The following is a 20,771-nucleotide window of genomic DNA, read 5'->3' as shown; positions in this document are numbered from 1 at the left end:
GTGTCAGCTGCAGATCCCCCACCATAACAGTGCGTTATGACCACATTTTTTGCTTCAATTTGTTTTGCCGTTTTCCTCCTCTAAAATCTAGGTGCTTATGGTCCGGTGCATCTTATAGTCCGGCCAAACATTTACCAAACTTTGGCCAAATTTTGCAGATTTTTGGGAAAAATGCTTTGGAATCCGAACGCGAATCCGAATGAGCAACATTCATGCCGAATTTGAGATTGACAAACGTTTTAAAAAAAACAAGTTGACTCATCTCTACTGACTACATTAAAGAAGCACACAGAAATCTGACGGACATACAACACTACTAGTGTTGAGCATTCCGATACTGCAAGTATCGGGTATCGGCCGATATTTGCTGTATCGGAATTCCAATACCGAGTTCTGATATTTTTGCAATATCGGAAATTGGAATCGGAAGTGTTCCCAGTCATCTTCGGCGTGTGCGGTGCGTATGATTCCCAGGGTCTGGAGGAGAGGAAACTCTCCTTCGGGCCCTGGTATCCATATTCATGTAAAAAATAAAGAATAAAAATAAAAAATATGGATATACTCACCCCTCCGGCGAACCCTGGCTGTCACCGCTGCGAGCGTCTGCCTCCTGCGGTGACAGCCAGGGTTCGTCCGAGGGGTGAGTATATCCATATTTTTTATTTTTATTCTTTATTTTTTACATGAATATGGATACCAGGGCCTGAAGGAGAGTTTCTTCTCCTTCAGACCCTGGGAACCATCCAGGATAGCTTCCGATATTTGTGTCCCATTGACTTGCATTGGTATCGGGTATTGGTATCGGCGATGGCCGATATTTTTTGGATATCGGCTGATACCATCCGATACCAATACCTTTGAATATTGGAAGGTATCGCTCAACACTAAACACTACACCAAATTCCAACTCTGAAATATATGGGGGAGCTGAAAAGAGTCAGAGGTCTATGTACAGATTCCGCAAGCCTTCTTGACTTCTGGACTTTACACCTGAGAATCCCAAGATAGGAATTTTCTATATGCCTCCCAAGATTCATAAGCCAGGTAACCCTATTATCACACGGTGATTCAAACAGGTGCAGAGAGAAACTCAAGTCCACAACACTTGGTGCAAATATCAAATGCAGCTCAGCAGTCTATAGGAAACTTCAGAGGAAAATACAATCATGCAGAAAGTCTATGAAGCACAATTATTCCTGAAGATACTTGACACGAATAAGTCCTTGCTTAGTCCAAAACACAGATAGATATGCTTATAAGGCAGTTCAAATAATATCTTAGCTCAATCAGGGAGGTCTGGGTAATAGTCTCAGGTTCTTGCAAAGCAGAAACAGCTTACATGTCCAGCAAATGCAGATGGAAGTAAACACGAGCAGCCGATGAAGGAGGATTACTGGACCTGGTGTATGCAGCAGGAACTCAGAGCAGAGTAGCAGGATCACCACACAGGTTCACAGGAGCAGGTATATAGCCAGGGAGTCACCAGAGGTCAGGAGCTGGATGCAAGGCAGAATACTCTAGCACAGACTGAAGGCTGGGGAGGAGTTTTATAGCAGGAAGACACAGTGCACATGAGACCAAACACGCCATCTTGGAATAGGGAAGTAATGCACAAAAAGGTAATAAAAAATGTTCAGAGTCCTGACATTTATCCTCACACAACTTTTTCGCTTTCGGCAAGGATCTAGAGCAGTATGCCAACCTTTTAATAACTAAACTGGAAAATGACTTTTTCGCATCATGCTCCATCACACTGTGGTCTATTTCCATTACATCTGTGACATCTTAATAATCTGGACGGAGTCTGAACAAGAACGTCTAAGATTCCATAACAAATTCAATACATTTCATCCCTCCATAAATTTAACAATGGACCTCTCAAAAACAGAAATCAACTTTCTGGATACCACCATAAAATGTCAAAATGGTTCAATCCAGACATCGGTGTTTCGGAAACCAAATTGACTGTCATACATACTTCAGATGGGACAGCTTCCACTCGAAAAACATTAAACAGTCCATAGTCTACAGCCAGGCCTTTTGTTATAATCGTATATGTTAAAGCCCGACATACAGGGATGAATACTTAACTCCTCTTAAAAAGACAGTTTTAAACCAAGGCTACCACCCCACCTCCATTGATGATCAGATCGTTAGAGCCACAAGGATCCCTAGAAGTCAATTACTTCAATACAGAGGGTTTTCTGAAGCATCTTTTGTGTCATTTTTTCATTCGTTCCCTGAGCATTTTTTGAAAGGTTTTGGGTGTTGGCGTTTTTTGGGAGGATTTTTTGTTTTTTTTTAGGGCTCCCTCACACAAGCTTAAAACACGGCCATGCGATATTCGGACAGCACTCGGCCCAGTGTTATTCTATGGGGCAGCTAAGATCTGTGATTATTTTCTAATGTCAAGAATCAGATTGCACTCATCCATACAAGTCTATGGGTGCTTATGAAACACCGGACTGCACTCAGATGTCATCCTAGTGAAGTCTGATTGCCGCCAGCAATGGAGAAGATGGAGAAATTACTTTCACTGTCTTCTCCGCACCTGTGCTGTGATTCTCTGATGTCAGAGGATCGGAGCACAGTGCCCTCACACTCAGCTCAAACTCTGACAGAGTTTTTGATCTGAGTGAAATTAGCATAATCGGCCCAGTTCTCTCGCATGAGACAACATATGCCAGTGAGATCCTGGCCTTACTGTCACGCTAAAGTAAATTTTTTTCACTCTATTGAATACTACAGAAATCACTAGCATTTTTTTAAGCAAAAACTACAACAAAACGCTCCCAAAAATTTCCAATTGTCTTCTGGGTATCTGAGATTTATCATTGACTTGTATTGTAAAGCAACTTAGCATCTTCCAAGCAACAAACTCTAGAACAATGGTCAGGTCACTTCTTTTATGCTCTTCGCTGTTTTAGAAATTTCCACTATTTAAGTACATCAGGGGCTTTGCAATTGCGACATGACATCAGCTATCATTTCCAGACAATTGTGTATTCCAAAAGTCAAATAGCACTCCTTCCCTTCTGAGCCCTGCCGTGCGCACAGACAGTAGTTTCCACCACGTATGGGGTGTTGGCCTACTCAAGAGAAATTGCACAACACATTGCATGGTTCGTTTTCTCCTGTTACCATTGTGAAAATGAAAAATTTGTGAGCTAAAACTACATTTTTTTTGTGAAAATGTGATCTTTTATTTTTACTCCCCAATGTTATAAAATTTTGTGGGCTCAAGGTGCTAACAACACATCTAGTTAAATTCCTTGAAGAGTCTAGTTTCCAAAATGGGTTCAGTTGTTGGGGGTTTCTACTCTATAGGCACACCAGGGGCTCGCCAAAAGCTACATGGCTCCTGTTCTGGCTTCCAGACAATTTTGCATAAAACTCAAACTGTGATCCTTCCCTGCTGAGCCCTGTTGTGCTCCCACAGAGTAGTTTCTCCCCATTTATGGGGTATCGACGTACGAGAGAAATTGCACAACAAATGTTTAGGTCAATTTTCTCCTGTTACCCTTTTGAAAATAAAAAAAATTAGCTAAAGTAACATTTTTGTGACTAAGAGTAAAATGTTCATTATTTCCTTCCACATTCCTTTAAATCCCGTGAAGAACTATAAGGGTTAATAAACTTCTTGAATGTGGTTTTGAGCACCTTGAGTGGTGCAGTTTTTATAATGGTGTCACTGTATTTTCTGTCATATAGGGCCCTCAATGTCTCTTCAAATGTGATGTAGTCCATAAAAAAGGGTTTTGTACATTTTGTTTGAAAAATGAGAAATTGCTGATAAATTTTTAACTCTTCTAACTTCCTAAAAAAAAAGTTATGTTTAAAAAATTATGAAAATGTAAAGTAGACATGTCGGAAATGTTATTTATTAACTATTTTATGTGGTATAACTATCTGATTTAAGAGCATAAAAAAATTGATGCGTTCCAGCGTTATTACCTCAAAACTACACTGGTCAGATTTGGAAAACGAGGCTCGGAAATTAATGTACAAAGTGGTTCGGTCCTTAAGAGGTTAATATGATAACATTCAAATGGTTTATGCTGTGTTCTGGACTACAGAAATGTTTGGCCACTGGTAAATGGTTTGGTTTTTTTCAGTAATTGTGTGGCGATGTGACCTCATCCTTGCTCTCAGTTTCGGTCCTGTTTTTCCCACATAGAGGCCCCCCAAGAGGACATATAGTGCACAGATTTAAGTACACCACATTGGAAGAACAACATTTGAATGTCCCGGGAATCTTTTAGTCCTGCTGTGCATTATGGATCTGTATCCTGTCTGTGGTTATTACATGAGTGCAGGTTTTCATGATAAATTGATCCTTAACTTTTACATTGCATATTTTAAATTAAGAAGAAAGATCAGCGAACGTGAATCTGGGAGTGCTCATTTATTATGTTTAATTATGTTTGAGTCCCATGATTTGCGACTGTTGGCAGCCTGCACACATGTGGGGATTGTAGACGCAGGTGGGATTAGTGGTGGGGATGGACTCGAACATAATATGACCACTTATAGAAACTTGATTCCAGCTCATCCAGTTACTCTATGCTCATCCACCTGGGGCTCAGACGTTAGCCTCGCTCTGGCCTCACATGAAGGAAAATAGAAAAAATTGGAGTTTGGCTCAACAAGACCCAGTTGACACGTTTCGACTGCACTAGGCAGTCTTACTTATGACTCTTTCCAGTTGACGCATTTCGACTGCACTAGGTAGACTGCCTAGTGCAGTCGAAACGCCTAGACTGGGTCATGTCGACCATGTCAATTTTTCTTTTGTATGCACCATATGTTCTTTTGAAAAAAAAAAAAAAAAGGCAAATCCAGTCCTGTTGAGCCGGACTCCAATTTTTTCTATTTTCCATAATATGAGCACACCCAGATAACACCTAAGCAGGTTCAGATAATACGTAATCGGAGCATGTTCGCTCCCCACTAATTGGGCTTTTTTTTATTATGGTGTCAAAGTATTACAATTTAGCATTGTGGTCCTTGAATGAAAGAAGATTATGCACCTTGAATTTGGTTTTATTCTAAAAAGTAACTGGTACTTTTCTGTACTTTTCTATTAGGATTAGCGATTAAAATCGCTGCCAAATTTTTACCTTATAATTTGTACAGAGTGCAGTATTTCCTTTCTTAGAAATGTAAAAGTTTTGTTCACTTTTATTTTTGTTGTCTTTTACAGGCTCTACCATATGTGGCTCTGCTTATTGTAATGCTGTTTTTTATCTATGCTGTCATTGGAATGCAGGTATGTATGAAGGTTTGCAACACATTTTTGTCATTAAGGTGGACCTGTCAATAGGTCAAAAGAATCTGTTTTTGCTGTTATTTTATTCCCCATGCTCCACTGAATATTCAGTTTTTTTGTGTGTGTTTCTGTTTATTTTGTTAAATCTACCATACGGTTTATAAACCTTTTTATTTAGCTGTAATATTTATAGTCTTAACCATGGCTCATTTTTAGTGTAATCATAGATAAATGGAAAGGGGTGCACTACTCGTTGGTATAAAAACAATAATCGAAAAAGGGGGTGCACTACCTAGTCTACATATAGCAATATCTGACAACAAGAAGAAAGTTAGACTATTTAGGGTATGCACAACCACATCATATATAAAAGTATCGAAAAACCTTTATTGCCACCTCACAAAATACATAAAAACATTAAAAAATATACAATACAAAAAGTCACACCCCCACTCACGGGTTTGAATCAAAACATGAGTCCACTAAAGTTACAATGAGAGGGTGAATATCACAAACAATACTGTATATACAATATCATACTAGACGCTGTGTGCACCAAAATAGTATCAATATTTGGCCCAGGAAGAACCTGTATGTCATGGGCCCATGAATGTATAATACCCCTAATTGCTGGAACAAAAAGAGCACTCTGGATAAATATCTTCTAGAGTATCCTCTAGGTATCACAAAAACCCCAAAATGTTGTTCAGCTGAATACAACCTGAATTTTTCCGGATCACAAAGTCATGGTCCAGAGTCCCGTGTTCCTAAGACCACTGAATGAGCGCACACCAGAGTCATCTGATAAAGGGCTCAAGGAAGTAAGATTCCATATAGAGAGTGCAGGGTATAATAACCCTAAGAAGAGGGGCGAGTGAAGGACAGGCCCCATGCGTATCGCTGCCGCAGCAGCTTTGTCAGGGAAGGGGCCTGGAGGTGAGTATGTCCGGGTTAAATATCAGAGAAAATCATGTAAACCACATACTGCTGTGTCCGGAATGAAATGGAGCAAGAGAAAAGGAAGGCGCGCCATCAGCATGAATGTGTCCTAGAGCGGAAGTGTACATAGCGTCCATGATAAGGACCGCGCGTGCGCACACCGCGATTCAATGCATGCGCAACATGATCCTATTTGGCATTCCTGCTTTTCAGATTCTTTTTTATGTATTTATGATCTAATAAAAATTGTATATTTTAATGTTATGGATCTCGTTGTTATTTCACCCCGCATTATTGGGGATCGGATTTGTTGAAAAAGTATCACACACTTGAAGTTGTAGTAATGCTTTATGAAAGATGGGAACAACCTTTAGAATTATCTAAAACTGTATTAAGAATGGCTTTTAAATATGATAGTACAGTTCCTCAGATCAAAAGGATGGCATTGTCGACCAAATTGGTATTAAATTTGGCCCAGTTTTGATTGGGGGCATACATATTAATACAGTAATGGTAACTTGGCCACTGATGGGTATTGCAAGATCCTGGCCTCTAAGCACCTGTCTGTGCTGTTGGGTGGACTACAAGTTCCAGAGACTCTAAGTGAGGGCTGCTGAGTGGAGAGAGGGCTGTCTTTAAGTCCGCAGCTGCAAATAAGTCCATAGTTATTATTATTATTTATTATTATAGCGCCATTTATTCCATGGCGCTTTACATGTGAGGAGGGGTATACATAATAAAAACAAGTACAATAATCTTAAACAATACAGGTCACAACTGGTACAGGAGGAGAGAGGACCCTGCCCGTTAGGGCTCACAATCTACAAAGGATGGGTGAGGATACAGTAGGCGAGGGTAGAGCTGGTCGTGCAGTGGTTTGGTGGAAAAAGGGTTACTGCAGGTTGTAGGCTTGTCGGAAGAGGTGGGTCTTCAGGTTCTTTTTGAACGTTTCGATGGTAGGCGAGAGTCTGATATGTTGTGGTAGAGAGTTCCAGAGTAGGGGTGATGCGCGAGAAAAATCTTTTATGCGATTGTGGGAAGAGGAGATAAGAGGGGAGTAGAGAAGGAGATCTTGTGAGGATCAGAGGTTGCGTGCAGGAAAGTACTGGGAGACGAGGTCACAGATGTATGGAGGAGACAGGTTGTGGATGGCTTTGTATGTCATGGTTAGGTTTTGTACTGGTGTCTCTGGGTAATGGGGAGCCAGAGAAGGGATTGACAGAGGGGAGAGGCCGGGGAATAGCGGGGGGACAGGTGGATTAGTCGGGCAGCAGAGTTTAGAATAGATTGGAGGGGTGCGAGAGTGTTAGAGGGGAGGCCACAGAGCAGGAGGTTGCAGTAGTCGAGGCGGGAGATGATGAGGGCATAGACTAGGGATTTTGCAGATTTTTGGTTGAGGAATGTACGGATCCATTAAATATTTTTGAGTTGAAGGCAGCAGGTAGTGGAAAGGGCTTGGATATGTGGTTTGAAGGAGAGATCAGTGTCAAGGATTACCCTGAGACAGCGAGCTTGTGGGACTTGGAAGAGTGGGCAGTCGTTTATTGTAATGGATAGGTTTGTTGGGGGGGTCGCGTGAGATGGGGGAAAGACGATGAATTCTGTTTTGTCCATGTTAAGTTTTAGAAATCTAGCGGAGAAGAAGCATGAAATAGCGGACAGAGATGTAGATCTGCGTGTCATCAGCATAGAGATGATACTGAAAACCGTGAGATTCTATGAGCTGTCCCAAGCCAAAGGTGTAAATGGAGAAGAGCAGGGGCCCTAGAACTGTACTTTGCGGGACTCTGACAGATAGGGGGCGAGATGAGGAGGTGGTATGTGAGTGGGAGACACTGAATGTCCAGTCTGTTAAGTATGATGAGATCCAGGATAGGTCCAAGTCTGTGATGCCAAGGGATGAGAGGGTCTGTAGTAATAGGGAATGGTCCACTGTGTCAAAGGCAGAGGACAGGTCCAGGAGGAGGAGGACAGAGTAGTGTCGCTTGCTCTTGGCAGTAAATGGGTCATTGGTGACCTTAGTTAGGGCAGTTTCAGTGGAGTGGTGTGACCGGAAACCAGATTGTAAGTGGTCGAAGAGAGAGCAGGAAGAGAGATGGGAGGACAGTTCAAGATGGACGTGTTGTTCCAGTAGTTTTGAGGCATAGGGGAGAAGTGATATAGGGCGATAGCTAGATACAGAGGATGGGTCAAGATAGGGCTTTTTGAGGATAGGTGTGATTGAGGCATGTTTAAAGCTTGAGGGGAAAACACCAGTTGTTAGTGATAGGTTGAAGAGATGGCTTAGGGTTAGGATGAAGACTGTGGCGAGGTTTGCGATGAAGTGGGATGGGATCGGGTCAAGTGCACATGTGGTGAGATGCAATCTTGAGAGTAGAGTGGAGTGTCAAATAGTTAAATACAATATCATAGCTGTGATAACCTTGCAACTGTGGTATTGTTGGGGAATGATCTGTAATTGTTGTCTGTCTGGGGGCGGGTAAATGCTTGTTTAACCCCTTCACTACTTGCACCGTACATGTACTGCGCATGTCTTGTCTCTCCCTTTGATGTGGGCTTCAGCACTGAGCTCACATCTTTCCAGGCACATGTCAGCTGTTTTGAACAAGTGACATGTGCCCCTAATGGAATTGCGATCCACATGCTGCTGTTAACCCGTTAACTAATCCCGCCCATCGGTGACCCCATCGCATGATCACAAGCAACCGATGGGTCGGCATGACAACCAGAGGTTTCCAGCAGACGTCTATGGATGCCATAGTCAGAATGCTATGAGCACCACCCGGTGGTCAGCGCTAATGGCAAGTGAGCATTTCTGCTACACACAGGCAATTTGATCATCGCCTGTGTGTAGCAGAGGCAATCGGGTTATTGCAGCTTCTAGTCTCCTGTGGAGACTATTGAAGCAAGTGAAAGGTAAAAAAAATACTGTAAACGGCGTAGCAAAGAAAAGGTCAAAATGCCAGAATTACTTTTTTTTGTCGCCACAAAATTGCATTAAAAGACAATAACGGCTGATCAAATAATCATATCCACACCAAAATGGTATCATTAAAAACGTCAGCTAAGCAAGCAAAATATAAGCTCTCAACCAGCCTCAGACCACGAAAAATGGAGATACTATGGGTCTTGGAAAATGAAGCAATTTTTTATTTTTTTTTAACAAACTTTGTTTTTTATTTAAATGGTGAAAAAAATCCAATCTATACATGTTTGGTATCTACAAACTCGTAATGACCTGGAGAATCATAATGACATGTCAGTTTTAGAATTTGGTGAACATGGTAAGCAAAAATCCAAAAAACAGTGGTGGAATTTAACTTTTTTTGAAATTTCATCGCACTTGGAATTTATTCCCATTTTCGAGTACACGACATGGTAAAACCAATGGTGTCATTCAACAAAACAACTTGTCCCACAAAAAGCAAACCCTCACATGCCCATATTGATGAAATAATTAAAAAGTTATGGCTCTGGGAAGAAGGGGAGCAAAAAACAGAAACGTAAAAACGAAAAAGGGTTGCGGCTTGAAGGGGTTAAAGAAAACAAAAAGAAAGGCTGTGATTGGTGCATATAATCGAGTATCTGTGAGGTAAGTGTTTGTTCCAGAACCTACTAGCAGAAAGACCTGTCTGTGCTGTTGGGTGGACAACAAATTTCAGACACTCTAAGCGATGGCTGCTGATCAGAGAGGGGTCTGTCTTCAAGTCCAGGGCTGCAAATAAGTCCATAAGTCCATAGTTAAATATCATAGTTTAACACAAGAGCATAATTTGGTGTTTTCTTTCCATTGTTTTTGTTCTACTTTTATCTGTACATAGTTACATAGTTATTAAGGTTGAAGGAAGACTTTAAGTCCATGTAGTTCAACTCATAGCCTAACCTAACATGCCCTAACATGTTGATCCAGAGGAAGGCAAAAAAAAACCATGTAGCAAATAGTAAGCTCCACTTTGGGGAAAAAAATTCCTTCCCGACGGTTTATCCCCATTGAATATGTGCTCCATGGAAAATGCTACCAGGTGTTCAGCTTGTAAGATGTATACATGCCTTGAGCAACAGTTTGAGGGTGAATATGTCTGCACTCGATGCCAGCGAGTTACATGTTTGGAAGCCCAGGTAGTGGCTCTAAATGTGCAGCTTACAACACTTAGGAGCACTGAAAACCTGGAGACGAGTTTAGAGCTCACCGAGCTTGCGCTATCTGGAGCCAGTGATATGGAGGTGTGGAAGGTCTGGACAACCAGGTCTGCATCTTGTGAGATGTATGCATGCTTTGAGCAACAGTTTAAGGGTGAATATGTCTGCACTCGATGCCAGCGAGTTACATGTTCGGAAACCCAGGTAGTGGCTCTAAATGTGCAGCTTACAAAACTTAGGAGCATTGAAAACCTGGAAACGAGTTTAGAGCTCACCGAGCTTGCGCTAGCTGGGGCCAGCGATATGGAGGTGTGGAAGATCAGAACAACCAGGTGTGCATCTTGTGAGATGTATGCATGCCTTGAGCAACAGTTTAAAGGTGAATATGTCTGCACTTAATGCCAGCGACTTACATGTTTGGAAGCCCAGGTAGTGGCTCTAAATGTGCAGCTTACAACACTTAGGAGTAGGGTTGAGCGACTTTTAGTTTTTCAGGGTCGAGTCGGGTTTCACGAAACCCGACTTTCTCAAAAGTCGGGTCGAGTGAAATCGGCAGATCCTATTGAAAAGTCGGGGTTGGTGATCGGCCGAAACTCGAAACCCAATGTAAGTCTATGGGTTTTTTTTTTTTTTACATTTCCTTCAGGGCGATATAGCAGAAAAGCCGGTAATTCAATTACCGGCTTTTCATTTCTCCTGCCAAAACCCGACATGATATGAGACATGGTTTACATACAGTAAACCATGTCATATCCCCCTTTTTTTTGCATATTCCACACTACTAATGTTAGTAGTGTGTATATGCAAAATTTCGGCGCTCTAGCTCTTAAATTTAAGGGTTAAATCGCGGAAAAAATTGGCGTGGGCTCCCACGCAATTTTCTCCGCCAGAGTAGTAAAGCCAGTGACTGAGGGCAGATATTAATAGCCTGGAGAGGGTCCACGGTGATTGGCCCCCAGCCACCCCAGAAAAGGCACATCTGTAAGATGCGCCTATTCTGGCACTTGGCCACTCTCTTCCCATTCCCGTGTAGCGGTGGGATATGGGGTTATGAAGGGTTAATGCCACCTTGCTATTGTAAGGTGACATTAAGCCAGATTAGTAATGGAGAGGCGTCAATTATGACACCTATCCATTATTAATCCAATTATATGAAAGAGTTAAAAAAAACACACACAATATTAAAAAGTATTTTAATTAAATAAACACACCATTTGTTGTAATATTTTATTGTATGCTCAATCCACTCGCTGAAGACCCTCGCTCTGTAACAAATAAAAAATAATAAACCAACAATATACATACCTTCCGTAGATCTGTAACGTCCCACGTTGTAAATCCATCTGAAGGGGTTAAAATATTTTACAGCCAGGAGCTCTGCTAATGCAGCACTGCTCGTGGCTGTAAACCCCAGCGAATGAAGGTAATGTAGGTCAATGACCTGTACTTACCTTCATTCGCGGTGATGCGCCCCCTGCTGGATGTCCCTGGAGAGTGGGAAAATTTCCCAGGCTCGAGGTCATATGAGGACATCCAGCAGGGGGTGCATCACCGCGAATGAAGGTAATTATAGGTCATTGACCTTCATTACCTTCATTCGCTGGGGTTTACAGCCACAATCACAGCTGCATTAGCAGAGCTTGTGGCTGTAAAATATTTTAACCCCTTCAGATGGATTTACAACGTGGGACGTTACAGATCTACGGAAGGTATGGATATTGTTGGTTTATTATTTTTTATTTGTTACAGAGCGAGGGTCTTCATTGAGTGGATTGAGCATACAATAAAATATTAAAACAACCTGTGTTTTAATTTCATTAAAATACTTTTTAATAATGTGTGTGTGTTTTTTTTAACCATTTAATGCAAATGGATTAATAATGGATAGGTGTCAGAATTGACGCCTCTCCATTATTAATCAGGCTTAATGTCACCTTACAATAGCAAGGTGACATTAACCCTTCATTACCCCATATCCCACCGCTTCACGGGAATGGGAAGAGAGTGGCCAAGTGCCAGAATAGGCGCATCTTACAGATGTGCCTTTTCTGGGGTGGCTGGGGGCAGATGTTGTTAGCCAGGGGGGTGCAATAACCGTGGACCCTCTCCAGGCTATTAATATCTGCCCTCAGTCACTGGCTTTACTACTCTGGCGGAGAAAATTGCGCGGGAGCCCATGCCAATTCTTTCCGCGATTTAACCCTTAAATTTAAGAGCTAGAGCGCTGAAATTTTGCACATACACACTACTAACATTAGTAGTGTGGAATATGCAAAAAAAAGGGAGATATGACATGGTTTACTGTATGTAAACCATGTCTCAAATCATGTCGGGTTTTGGCAGGAGAAATGAAAAGCCGGTAATTGAATTACCGGCTTTTCTGCTATATTGCGCTGAAGTTAATATAAATATACATATATATATGTGTCGGAATGATTACAACACTTAGGAGCACTGAAAACCTGGAGACGAGTTTAGAGCTCACCGAGCTTGCACTATCTGGAGCCAGTGATATGGAGGTGTGGAAGATCTGGACAACCAGGTCTGCATCTTGTGAGATGTATGCATGCTTTGAGCAACAGTTTAAGGGTGAATATGTCTGCACTCGATGCCAGCGAGTTACATGTTCGGAAGCCCAGATACTGGCTCTAAATGTGCAGCTTACAACACTTAGGAGCATTGAAAACCTGGAGACAAGTTTAGAGCTCCCCGAGCTTGCGCTAGCTGGGGCCAGTGATATGGAGGTGGGGAAGATCAGAACAGCGAAGTGCACAGCTGGGTAAATGTTAAAAGAAGGGGTAGGGGGGAAAGTCCCAGGGAGCCCAGTCCTGATCTGGCACAACCTAGTAAATATGCCTGTTTGGCTGATATTAGGAATGCAAGCCCAAGACTGGGATCACTGCAGCAGGATGTTGCTCCTAGCAACCAGGAAAATGACTGCTGTAGGAAGGATGGAAATAGAAGTGCAAGAAATGCCAGACAGATATTGGTGGTGGGGGCTCTATAATTAGGGGGACAGACAGAGTAATATTCCGTCGAGACGGTGAATGCCGAACAGTGTGTTGTCTGCCCGGGGCTCGGGTTCGACATATTGCGAATCGGACAGACAGATTGCCGGAGAAAACCCAGCGGTCATGGTACACATCGGTACCAATGACAAATTTAGGGGTAAGTGGAAGGTCCTTAAGAATGATTACAGGGACCTGGGAGAGAAGCTGAAGGATAGGATCTCCAAGGTGGTGTTTTCAGAATTACTGCCAATGCCACGAGCGTTGCTAGATAGGCAGCTGGAGTTTAGGGAGATAAATAAGTGGCTTAGAAATTGGTGCAGGTAGGAAGGGGATGGGTTCCTAGAGAACTGGGCCGACTTCTCTGTTGGCTACAGGCTCTATGATAGAGACAGGTTGCACCTCAGTGGGAAGAGTACAGCTGTGCTTGGGGAAAAAATGGTAAGACGGATGGAGGAGCACTTAAACTAGTATCTGAGGGGAGGGAGGATAGTTGTGCTAATAAGGGGATAGATAGAGTAGACAGAGAGAGGGCTGCAGTAGGGGTAAATGAGGATTTAAGGGGGGATGGGATATGTAAGGAAAGCAGGGAGCTGAGTAAGAGTAACAAATGTGCTAATAATATTAAATGTCTGCTGGCAAATGCAAGAAGTCTAGCAAACAAAATGAATGAACTGGAGACTCTTATGACGGTCACAGAATACGATGTGGTGGGCATTACGGAAACCTAGCTTTATGAAAGCCATGACTGGGTAACAAACATAGAGGGTTACACTACATTTACAAACTGACAGGAAAGATAAAAAAAAGGTGGAGGGGTGTGAATCTTCATTAAATCCACATTAAAACCTGTGCTCAATGAAGACATTGAAGGGGGTTACACCAATGTATAGTCACTATGGGTAAATGTACATGGGGATGGTAATAATGGAAAGCGGCTAATTGGGATTTTGCTACAAGCCTCCTAATACAGCTGAACAGCAAACAGGCAGCAAACTAATAAGGTTCTTTTAATGGGGGATTTTAACCATCCAGACATTCAATGGGACATATCATCTTCTGGATGTACTAAAAGCTACAATTTCTTATCCACAGTTCAGGACAATTACCTCTCTCATCTGGTTGATGAACCAACCAGAGGAGGTAATCTGCTGGATCTACTCCTGTCAAATAGACCAGATACAATTTCAGATTACAGGTCAGGGAGCATTTGGGATGTAGTGATCATAACATGGTAAGTTTCAATGTAATTTTCAATCAAAAATTCGAAAGGGGAAATGCCAAAACCTGGAACTTAAAGAAAGCTGATTTCAACAAATTAAGGGAAGAACTTAATCGTGTAGACTGAGACCATGTCATGGTAACTGGGATACCGAACGTAAATGGGGCATTTTTAAGGAAATACTACTAGAATCCTGCAGAAAACTTATACCCTCTGGTAATAAAATGTCAAGTAATAAAAAGAAACCATTATGGATAAATAAGACAGTGCAAAGTTTAATAAGACAAAATCAAAGGGCAATCAAAATCTTGAAAACCGAGAATACTGAAATTGCATTTCAGGAGTATAAAGATCTAAATAAGAAATGTAAAACAAAAATCAAGCTAGCAAAGTTATCTACATAGAAAAAATCACCGACATTAAAATAAATTGCAACTATTTTTATAAATACATCAATGTCAAAAAGAAAAAAAACAGATAACATCGGCTCCTTATAAGATGACAATAACAACATAATTACAGAGGACAAAAAAAAGGCTAAGATATTAAACAGGCACTTTTCATCCGTGTTCACCAATGAACTGTGTGTTACAGGGATCATTCAACAAGGCAAAAATGAAAATTTACAACCTGATATAACTAGTTTAACACATCTACGTCTGAGCAATTTAAACATTGACAAATCCCCAGGCTCAGATGCCATTCATCTACGGATACTGAAGGAATTGAGCTCAATAATTGACAGACGACTGTATCTCATATTCTTAGACTCTCTTGTAACAGGGGTGGTGCCACAGGATTGAAGGATAGCTTCTGTGGTACCAATATTCAAGAAAGATAAGAAGGTGGATCCAGACAACTATCGTCTGGTAAACCTGACTTCAGTATTGTGCAAAAGTTTTAAGAACATTATAAGAAAAGTATTCACCGTGGCATTTTTCAAGTTTCTCTACCTCACCACCTGGAGTGTTTGCATCAGTTAATTTAAAGAAGATGTCTAGAACTGTGATCATTTGGTTTTCTTTTTAATGTGAACTAATTAACAAATAGGACAAAATAACTGAAAACTTCAGTGCATTTAATTATTCACCCCCACTAAATTCAGTACTTTGAAGAGCCTCCTTTTGAAGCAATTACAGCTGCAAGTCCCTTTGGATAACCCTCATCCAAGTCTCAAATCACTGACAAACTGAAACAGGTTTTGCTCAATATCTCTGTATTTCATGCCATGCATCTTCTCTTTGACTTGGACTATTTTCCTTATCCTTGCTGCTAAAAAACATACCCACAGCATGATTCTGCCACCACCATATTTCCCTCTGGGGGTGGTGTTCTTCGGGTGATGAGCTGTGTTGGTTTGGCGCCAGACATAGCGTTTACCTTGATGGCCAAAAGTTCAATTTTGATCTTACCTGACTACAGCGCCTTCCTCCATACATTTGGTGAGTCTCCCACATGTATTTTTGCAAACCTTTGAAGTGGCTTACAATTTTTAGGTGTAAGCAAAAGCTTTTTTATACCCACTCTTTCATAAAGGCCACCTCTATGGAGTTTACGGCTTATTGTGGTCTTATGGTCAGATACTCCAGTCTTGCTTGGCAATTCTACAGCTTATTCAGGGTTACTTTAGGTCTTTGTGCTGCGGCCCTTAGGTCTTTGTGCTGCTGTTTTGGTGGGCGACCCTCTCTTTGCAGGTTTGTTATGGTACCATGTTTTTTCTATTTGATAATAATGGATTTGAAAGTGCTCTGGGGGATCATCAGACATTGGGATATTATTTATAACCCAATCCTGACTTGTACTTCTCAACTTTGTCCCTCACTTGTTTGTAGATATCCTTGGCCTTCATGGTGTTGTCTGGTTATTGGTGCCTCTTGCTTAATGGTGTTGCAGCCTCTGTGGACTTTCAGAAAGTGTTTGTATATAGTGACCGACCATGTGACACTTAGATTGTACACAGTTGGACTTCCTTTCACTAAGCATGTGACTTATGAAGGTAATTGCTTGCACCAGAAATTTTTAAGTACTTCATCGCAAAAAGGGTAAATTTATGTCCACATGCCAATTTTTAGTTATTTGATTCCATAAAAATAATTTATGCCTATATTTTACTCACTTCACCAGCTCCGGTGGTGCCGATGTAATGGAAATTTGGTTTAGATAAATCTATCCCTGTGTGTGCTGTGGCCATTCCCAATAAGACTGAGTATTTTGAGCGCTCATCAAGAATGAGACTGTACGCCATGGTGACAGAATAACATTCCACCAATACTGAAGGTTTATTGTACATACATGGTTTCATAATTGCATACAGAAAGGGGGTGGTTAGGGATGGTTAGTTAATTACCATATTGTCAAGCTCCTCTGTTATTGGTTATCTAAATATATATGGAATATTGTGATTAATGCACACATAAATGCTGATTAAGCAACTAAAGTGTTGCTGTTTCCTTTTTCTGCATCTAGGACAAAGTTGAGACATCTGATCATCACTTAGTACATCTAGTGCTGTTCTGCTTTTTCCTGGAAAGCCCCAGTCTATCTGGCTTATATCAGTTTATGTCAGCCATTTTAAGCAATTGATTATAGTGTATATATTAGGTGTGAGTATATATGAGTTTATATGCAAGTGAGATCTATATGATATATATATATATATATATATATATATATATATATATATATACATATACATATACATATATATATATATATATATATATATATATATATTTCCATCACACCATCTTGGAAGAGGGTTTTTTTTATCTAGCAATATGCACCACCAACCCCTGCACAGTAGCAGTTATCAGATCGCCAATAGCTGCTACTGCGCAGGCGCAGCCAGCGCCATTTTTAAACAGATTTTTTTTAATGAATTTATGGATACCATCAAAGAAGAATAATTAAATGCACATTATGGCTGTTATCATTTCAAAACAAAACTAGTAGGCACTTAACACTAGGCTAGTTGCATGTACTCCTTTATCTTGATTCAAAAGAAGAAGCGCAGGTAGAATCAATAGCACCCTTCAACCGTTTGAGAGTTCCTAAGTTCAAAGTGGTTTAAAGTCAGGCAAGAGCCTTTAGATTCTGGGATCTAGGGTGAAAGTATTTTTTGCGCAATTGGTGGCTGACTAAATACTTTTTTCCCCACTGTATGAGGTAGAAGAGGTAGAACCAAGGCTGGTGTCACGATCCATTTTAGGGTGCTTAGGACGTTAGGGGTGTGCAGGGACAGGCTCAGGTTGGAGCTTAGGAGGTGTCCATCTCTCATTCCCTATCGGTAGGGCCTTCCTCTCCCCATTTCCATCCCTTTGTGTGTATGTTGTGCCGTCTGCCTACCGACCCCCGTTGGGTCGTTACATTTCATGACATTATCACCGATACATATTTTTTCTGGTAAACTTAAGGTGCAAGCAGAGGCTTTGGCTCACCTGATCCAGACTCTCACGGATGAGTAAATGAAGCTGCGGTCCCAGGTGGTGCAGCAGCTTCAGCATGTGTCTGGGTTAATGGTCTCGGCCCATGTCTTGGCTCAACCGGAACCAAAGATATCTCTCTCTGACAGGTTCTCTGTAGGGAGAGATACATTTATTGTATTTAAAGAAGCCTGTAAGTTATATTTAAGACTTCACCCTCTTTCTTCAAGGAGTGAGGAACAACGTGTGGGAATTACAGTCTCCCTTCTCAAGGGTGATCCCCAATCCTGGGCCTTCTCCCTGAAGACTGATTCACCATCTTTGCGGTCAGTGGACAAGTTTTTTACGGCATTGGCACCTGTGTATCGGGATCCTGATGGCGTCTCCCTGTCTGAGTCTAGACTCCGAAAACTCAAGCAGGGGGGCCGGCTGGCTGAGGAGTACTGCTCAGAGTTTAGGAGGTGGGCCACTGTCACACAGTTGAACGACCCTGCCCTTAGGAGCCATTTTTGTCAGGGTATGTCAACTATGCTTCAGGATACTCTGGTGCAGTATACTACTCCTAATAGAATTGATTTCTATTAGGTTCAGGTCCGCGTCAAGTTCAGATGTTAAACCGAACTTTGAACTACAATTCAGCCGAACTGTAACATCTACGGCTCTGTTCATCCCTATAACTGACATTCAGCATTGCAAGATATAAATAATTATACAGATACCGATCTTTAAAGTAGTATATCCTGACAAAGCCCAGCGTGGTGTGTCAGATCTTTTGGAACTCCTAAAGTGAACCAGCAGAACCATGACAACGAACCTCCCAAGGGTGAGCTGGCCTGGTGGACCACCCCCAATACAGGGAGTGTTAGGGGCAGGCCCAAGGGAGACTATTGCCGCAGAAGCTGATACCCAGGGACAGGAAGTAGGAGCAGAAAGACGCAGAACTGGCTATGATGGACACACAGGACAGACAGGCAATGACTGAGACTAAGAATAGGCAGGATATGGCGGACGTCCAGGACAGACTGGATATGGTGGAAACACAGGACAGGCAGGTTATGGCGAATGGCCAAGACAAACTGGATATGGCGGAAACACAGGACAAACTGGCAATGACTGAGACACAGCATGGGCAGGATATGGTGGACTCCCAGGACAGACTGGATATAGCGGAAACACAAGACAGGCAGGGTATGGCGGAAACACAGGACAGGTAGGATATGGCGGACGCACAGGACAGAGCAAGGCACAGAGGGACCTGGGTCAAATGAGGACAAATGACAATCAGACATGGAGCAGAGGAAGGAGTTACCTTAACCCTCCATCACATACAATATTCGGACTAACGAGTTCACATACAATGTGCCTGTCAGGCGCCTGCTGGAAAAATACCTATAATATCTAATGTTTGCAATTTCAGTGCTCTAAAAGTGATCAGTGACCTTCATAGGGATGTAATAAAAGAGACTACACATAATCAGTTGCAAAAAAAACATTTACTTAACATAAAACTAATAACTATGAAATACAAACTTTTCAAAACTCCCGCCAAATAGTCCCCAGTTCGACTCTCTCAAAAAAATGTACAAAGAAAATTTTTGAACACAAACTTAATTTTAAGGTACCTTAAGTACTATTAAAAACATATTCAATCAGAAGTAGATGCTGAGGTTTCCCCAGAAAAGTCACACTTGCAGAGCAAATAGCAAGAATTACACACCATTTTTGCATGTGTCAGGCAAATTGCTTTATGACATTTGAGACATTCATAATTTGAAAGCCTTCTGGTTCTGCTTTCCGTTTGGCAGGTGGTGCATCTCCTTCTTTTGTGAGGTGGTGCAGATGGTGACTTTTCACCATCATCTTCTGGGCGGAACCTTTTGAGCTGAACTTGAAGGCGAGAGGGGATACCGATTGTTTTCACGCTTCTCCTGCGTAGCTCTCCAAGTAGTAGTTCATGGGCCAATTTTTTCAGATACAATCGTCTACGGAGTGGTTCAAGCTTGTTTTCAAGATAAATTACTTGTGAATTTATACCACCCAAATTCAACATAGCAAAAAATATGACCATTGGCCAGCGTTTGATGTTTCTGCTGACGTTGAAAGTGGAGCACATCTGATCTGCTGTATCCACACCCCCTTTGGTGGCATTGTAAAATGTAATTATCTCCGGTTTTTTTTCTGCCCCAGTCCCAGGATCGATGGCAGCATCATCATGAAGTGTTGATAGAAGAAGTACGATTTTTTTGGCATGTGGTACATAGGAAACTAAAGCCTTTCCATTATGGAATGCAAACATACTGCTGTACTGTTGTCTCTCTTTCACACTTACAAACTGTGGCGGCAATTCCCTTTTGTTTTTTCTTACAGTTCCCACATATGACAGCTTCTGAATTTTCAGATAATCAATCAGATCACAACTTGTAAACCAATTGTCAGCTGTAATATTGCGACCCGATCCAAATAAGGGTTCAGCCAGTCTTTTTACAACATCAATGGGTTTGTTGCTCACACAGTAAGGACCTTCTGGTTGTTTTCCTGCATAAACTTCCAGGTTGTAAGTGTAGGTCTTACTGGCATCAACAAGGGCATAAATTTTTATTCCATATTTGTTTGGCTTTGATGGAATATATTGACAAAAGGCACATCTACCACGAAAACCAGGGAGCATTTCGTCAATAGTGAGATTCTCTCCAGGGTAATAACTTTGTTTACAGTTTACAACAAATCTTTGAAATATATCACGAATTGGAGCAAGTCGGTCATGTGTTTTG

The 20,771-nt window shown here is 41.6% G+C and overlaps 1 protein-coding gene across 2 annotated transcripts in view; it reads left to right on the top strand.

Moving 5' to 3' along the window:
- The window catches only part of CACNA1S (calcium voltage-gated channel subunit alpha1 S), a 592,997-nt gene that overhangs the window by 449,173 nt on the left and 123,053 nt on the right, over positions 1 to 20,771 (top strand). For both annotated transcript variants that reach the window (XM_069739086.1, XM_069739077.1), the window contains exon 31: positions 5,204 to 5,269. In XM_069739086.1, the coding sequence (XP_069595187.1) occupies positions 5,204 to 5,269 (66 nt within the window). The remainder of the gene's footprint in view (positions 1 to 5,203; positions 5,270 to 20,771) is intronic.

Source organism: Ranitomeya imitator, chromosome 1 (genome assembly GCF_032444005.1).
Source record: "Ranitomeya imitator isolate aRanImi1 chromosome 1, aRanImi1.pri, whole genome shotgun sequence".
In the NCBI taxonomy this organism is placed as follows: domain Eukaryota; kingdom Metazoa; phylum Chordata; class Amphibia; order Anura; family Dendrobatidae; genus Ranitomeya; species Ranitomeya imitator.
The sequence above is the reverse complement of the archived record's forward strand: the minus strand, read 5'-3'. Positions and strand labels throughout refer to the sequence as shown.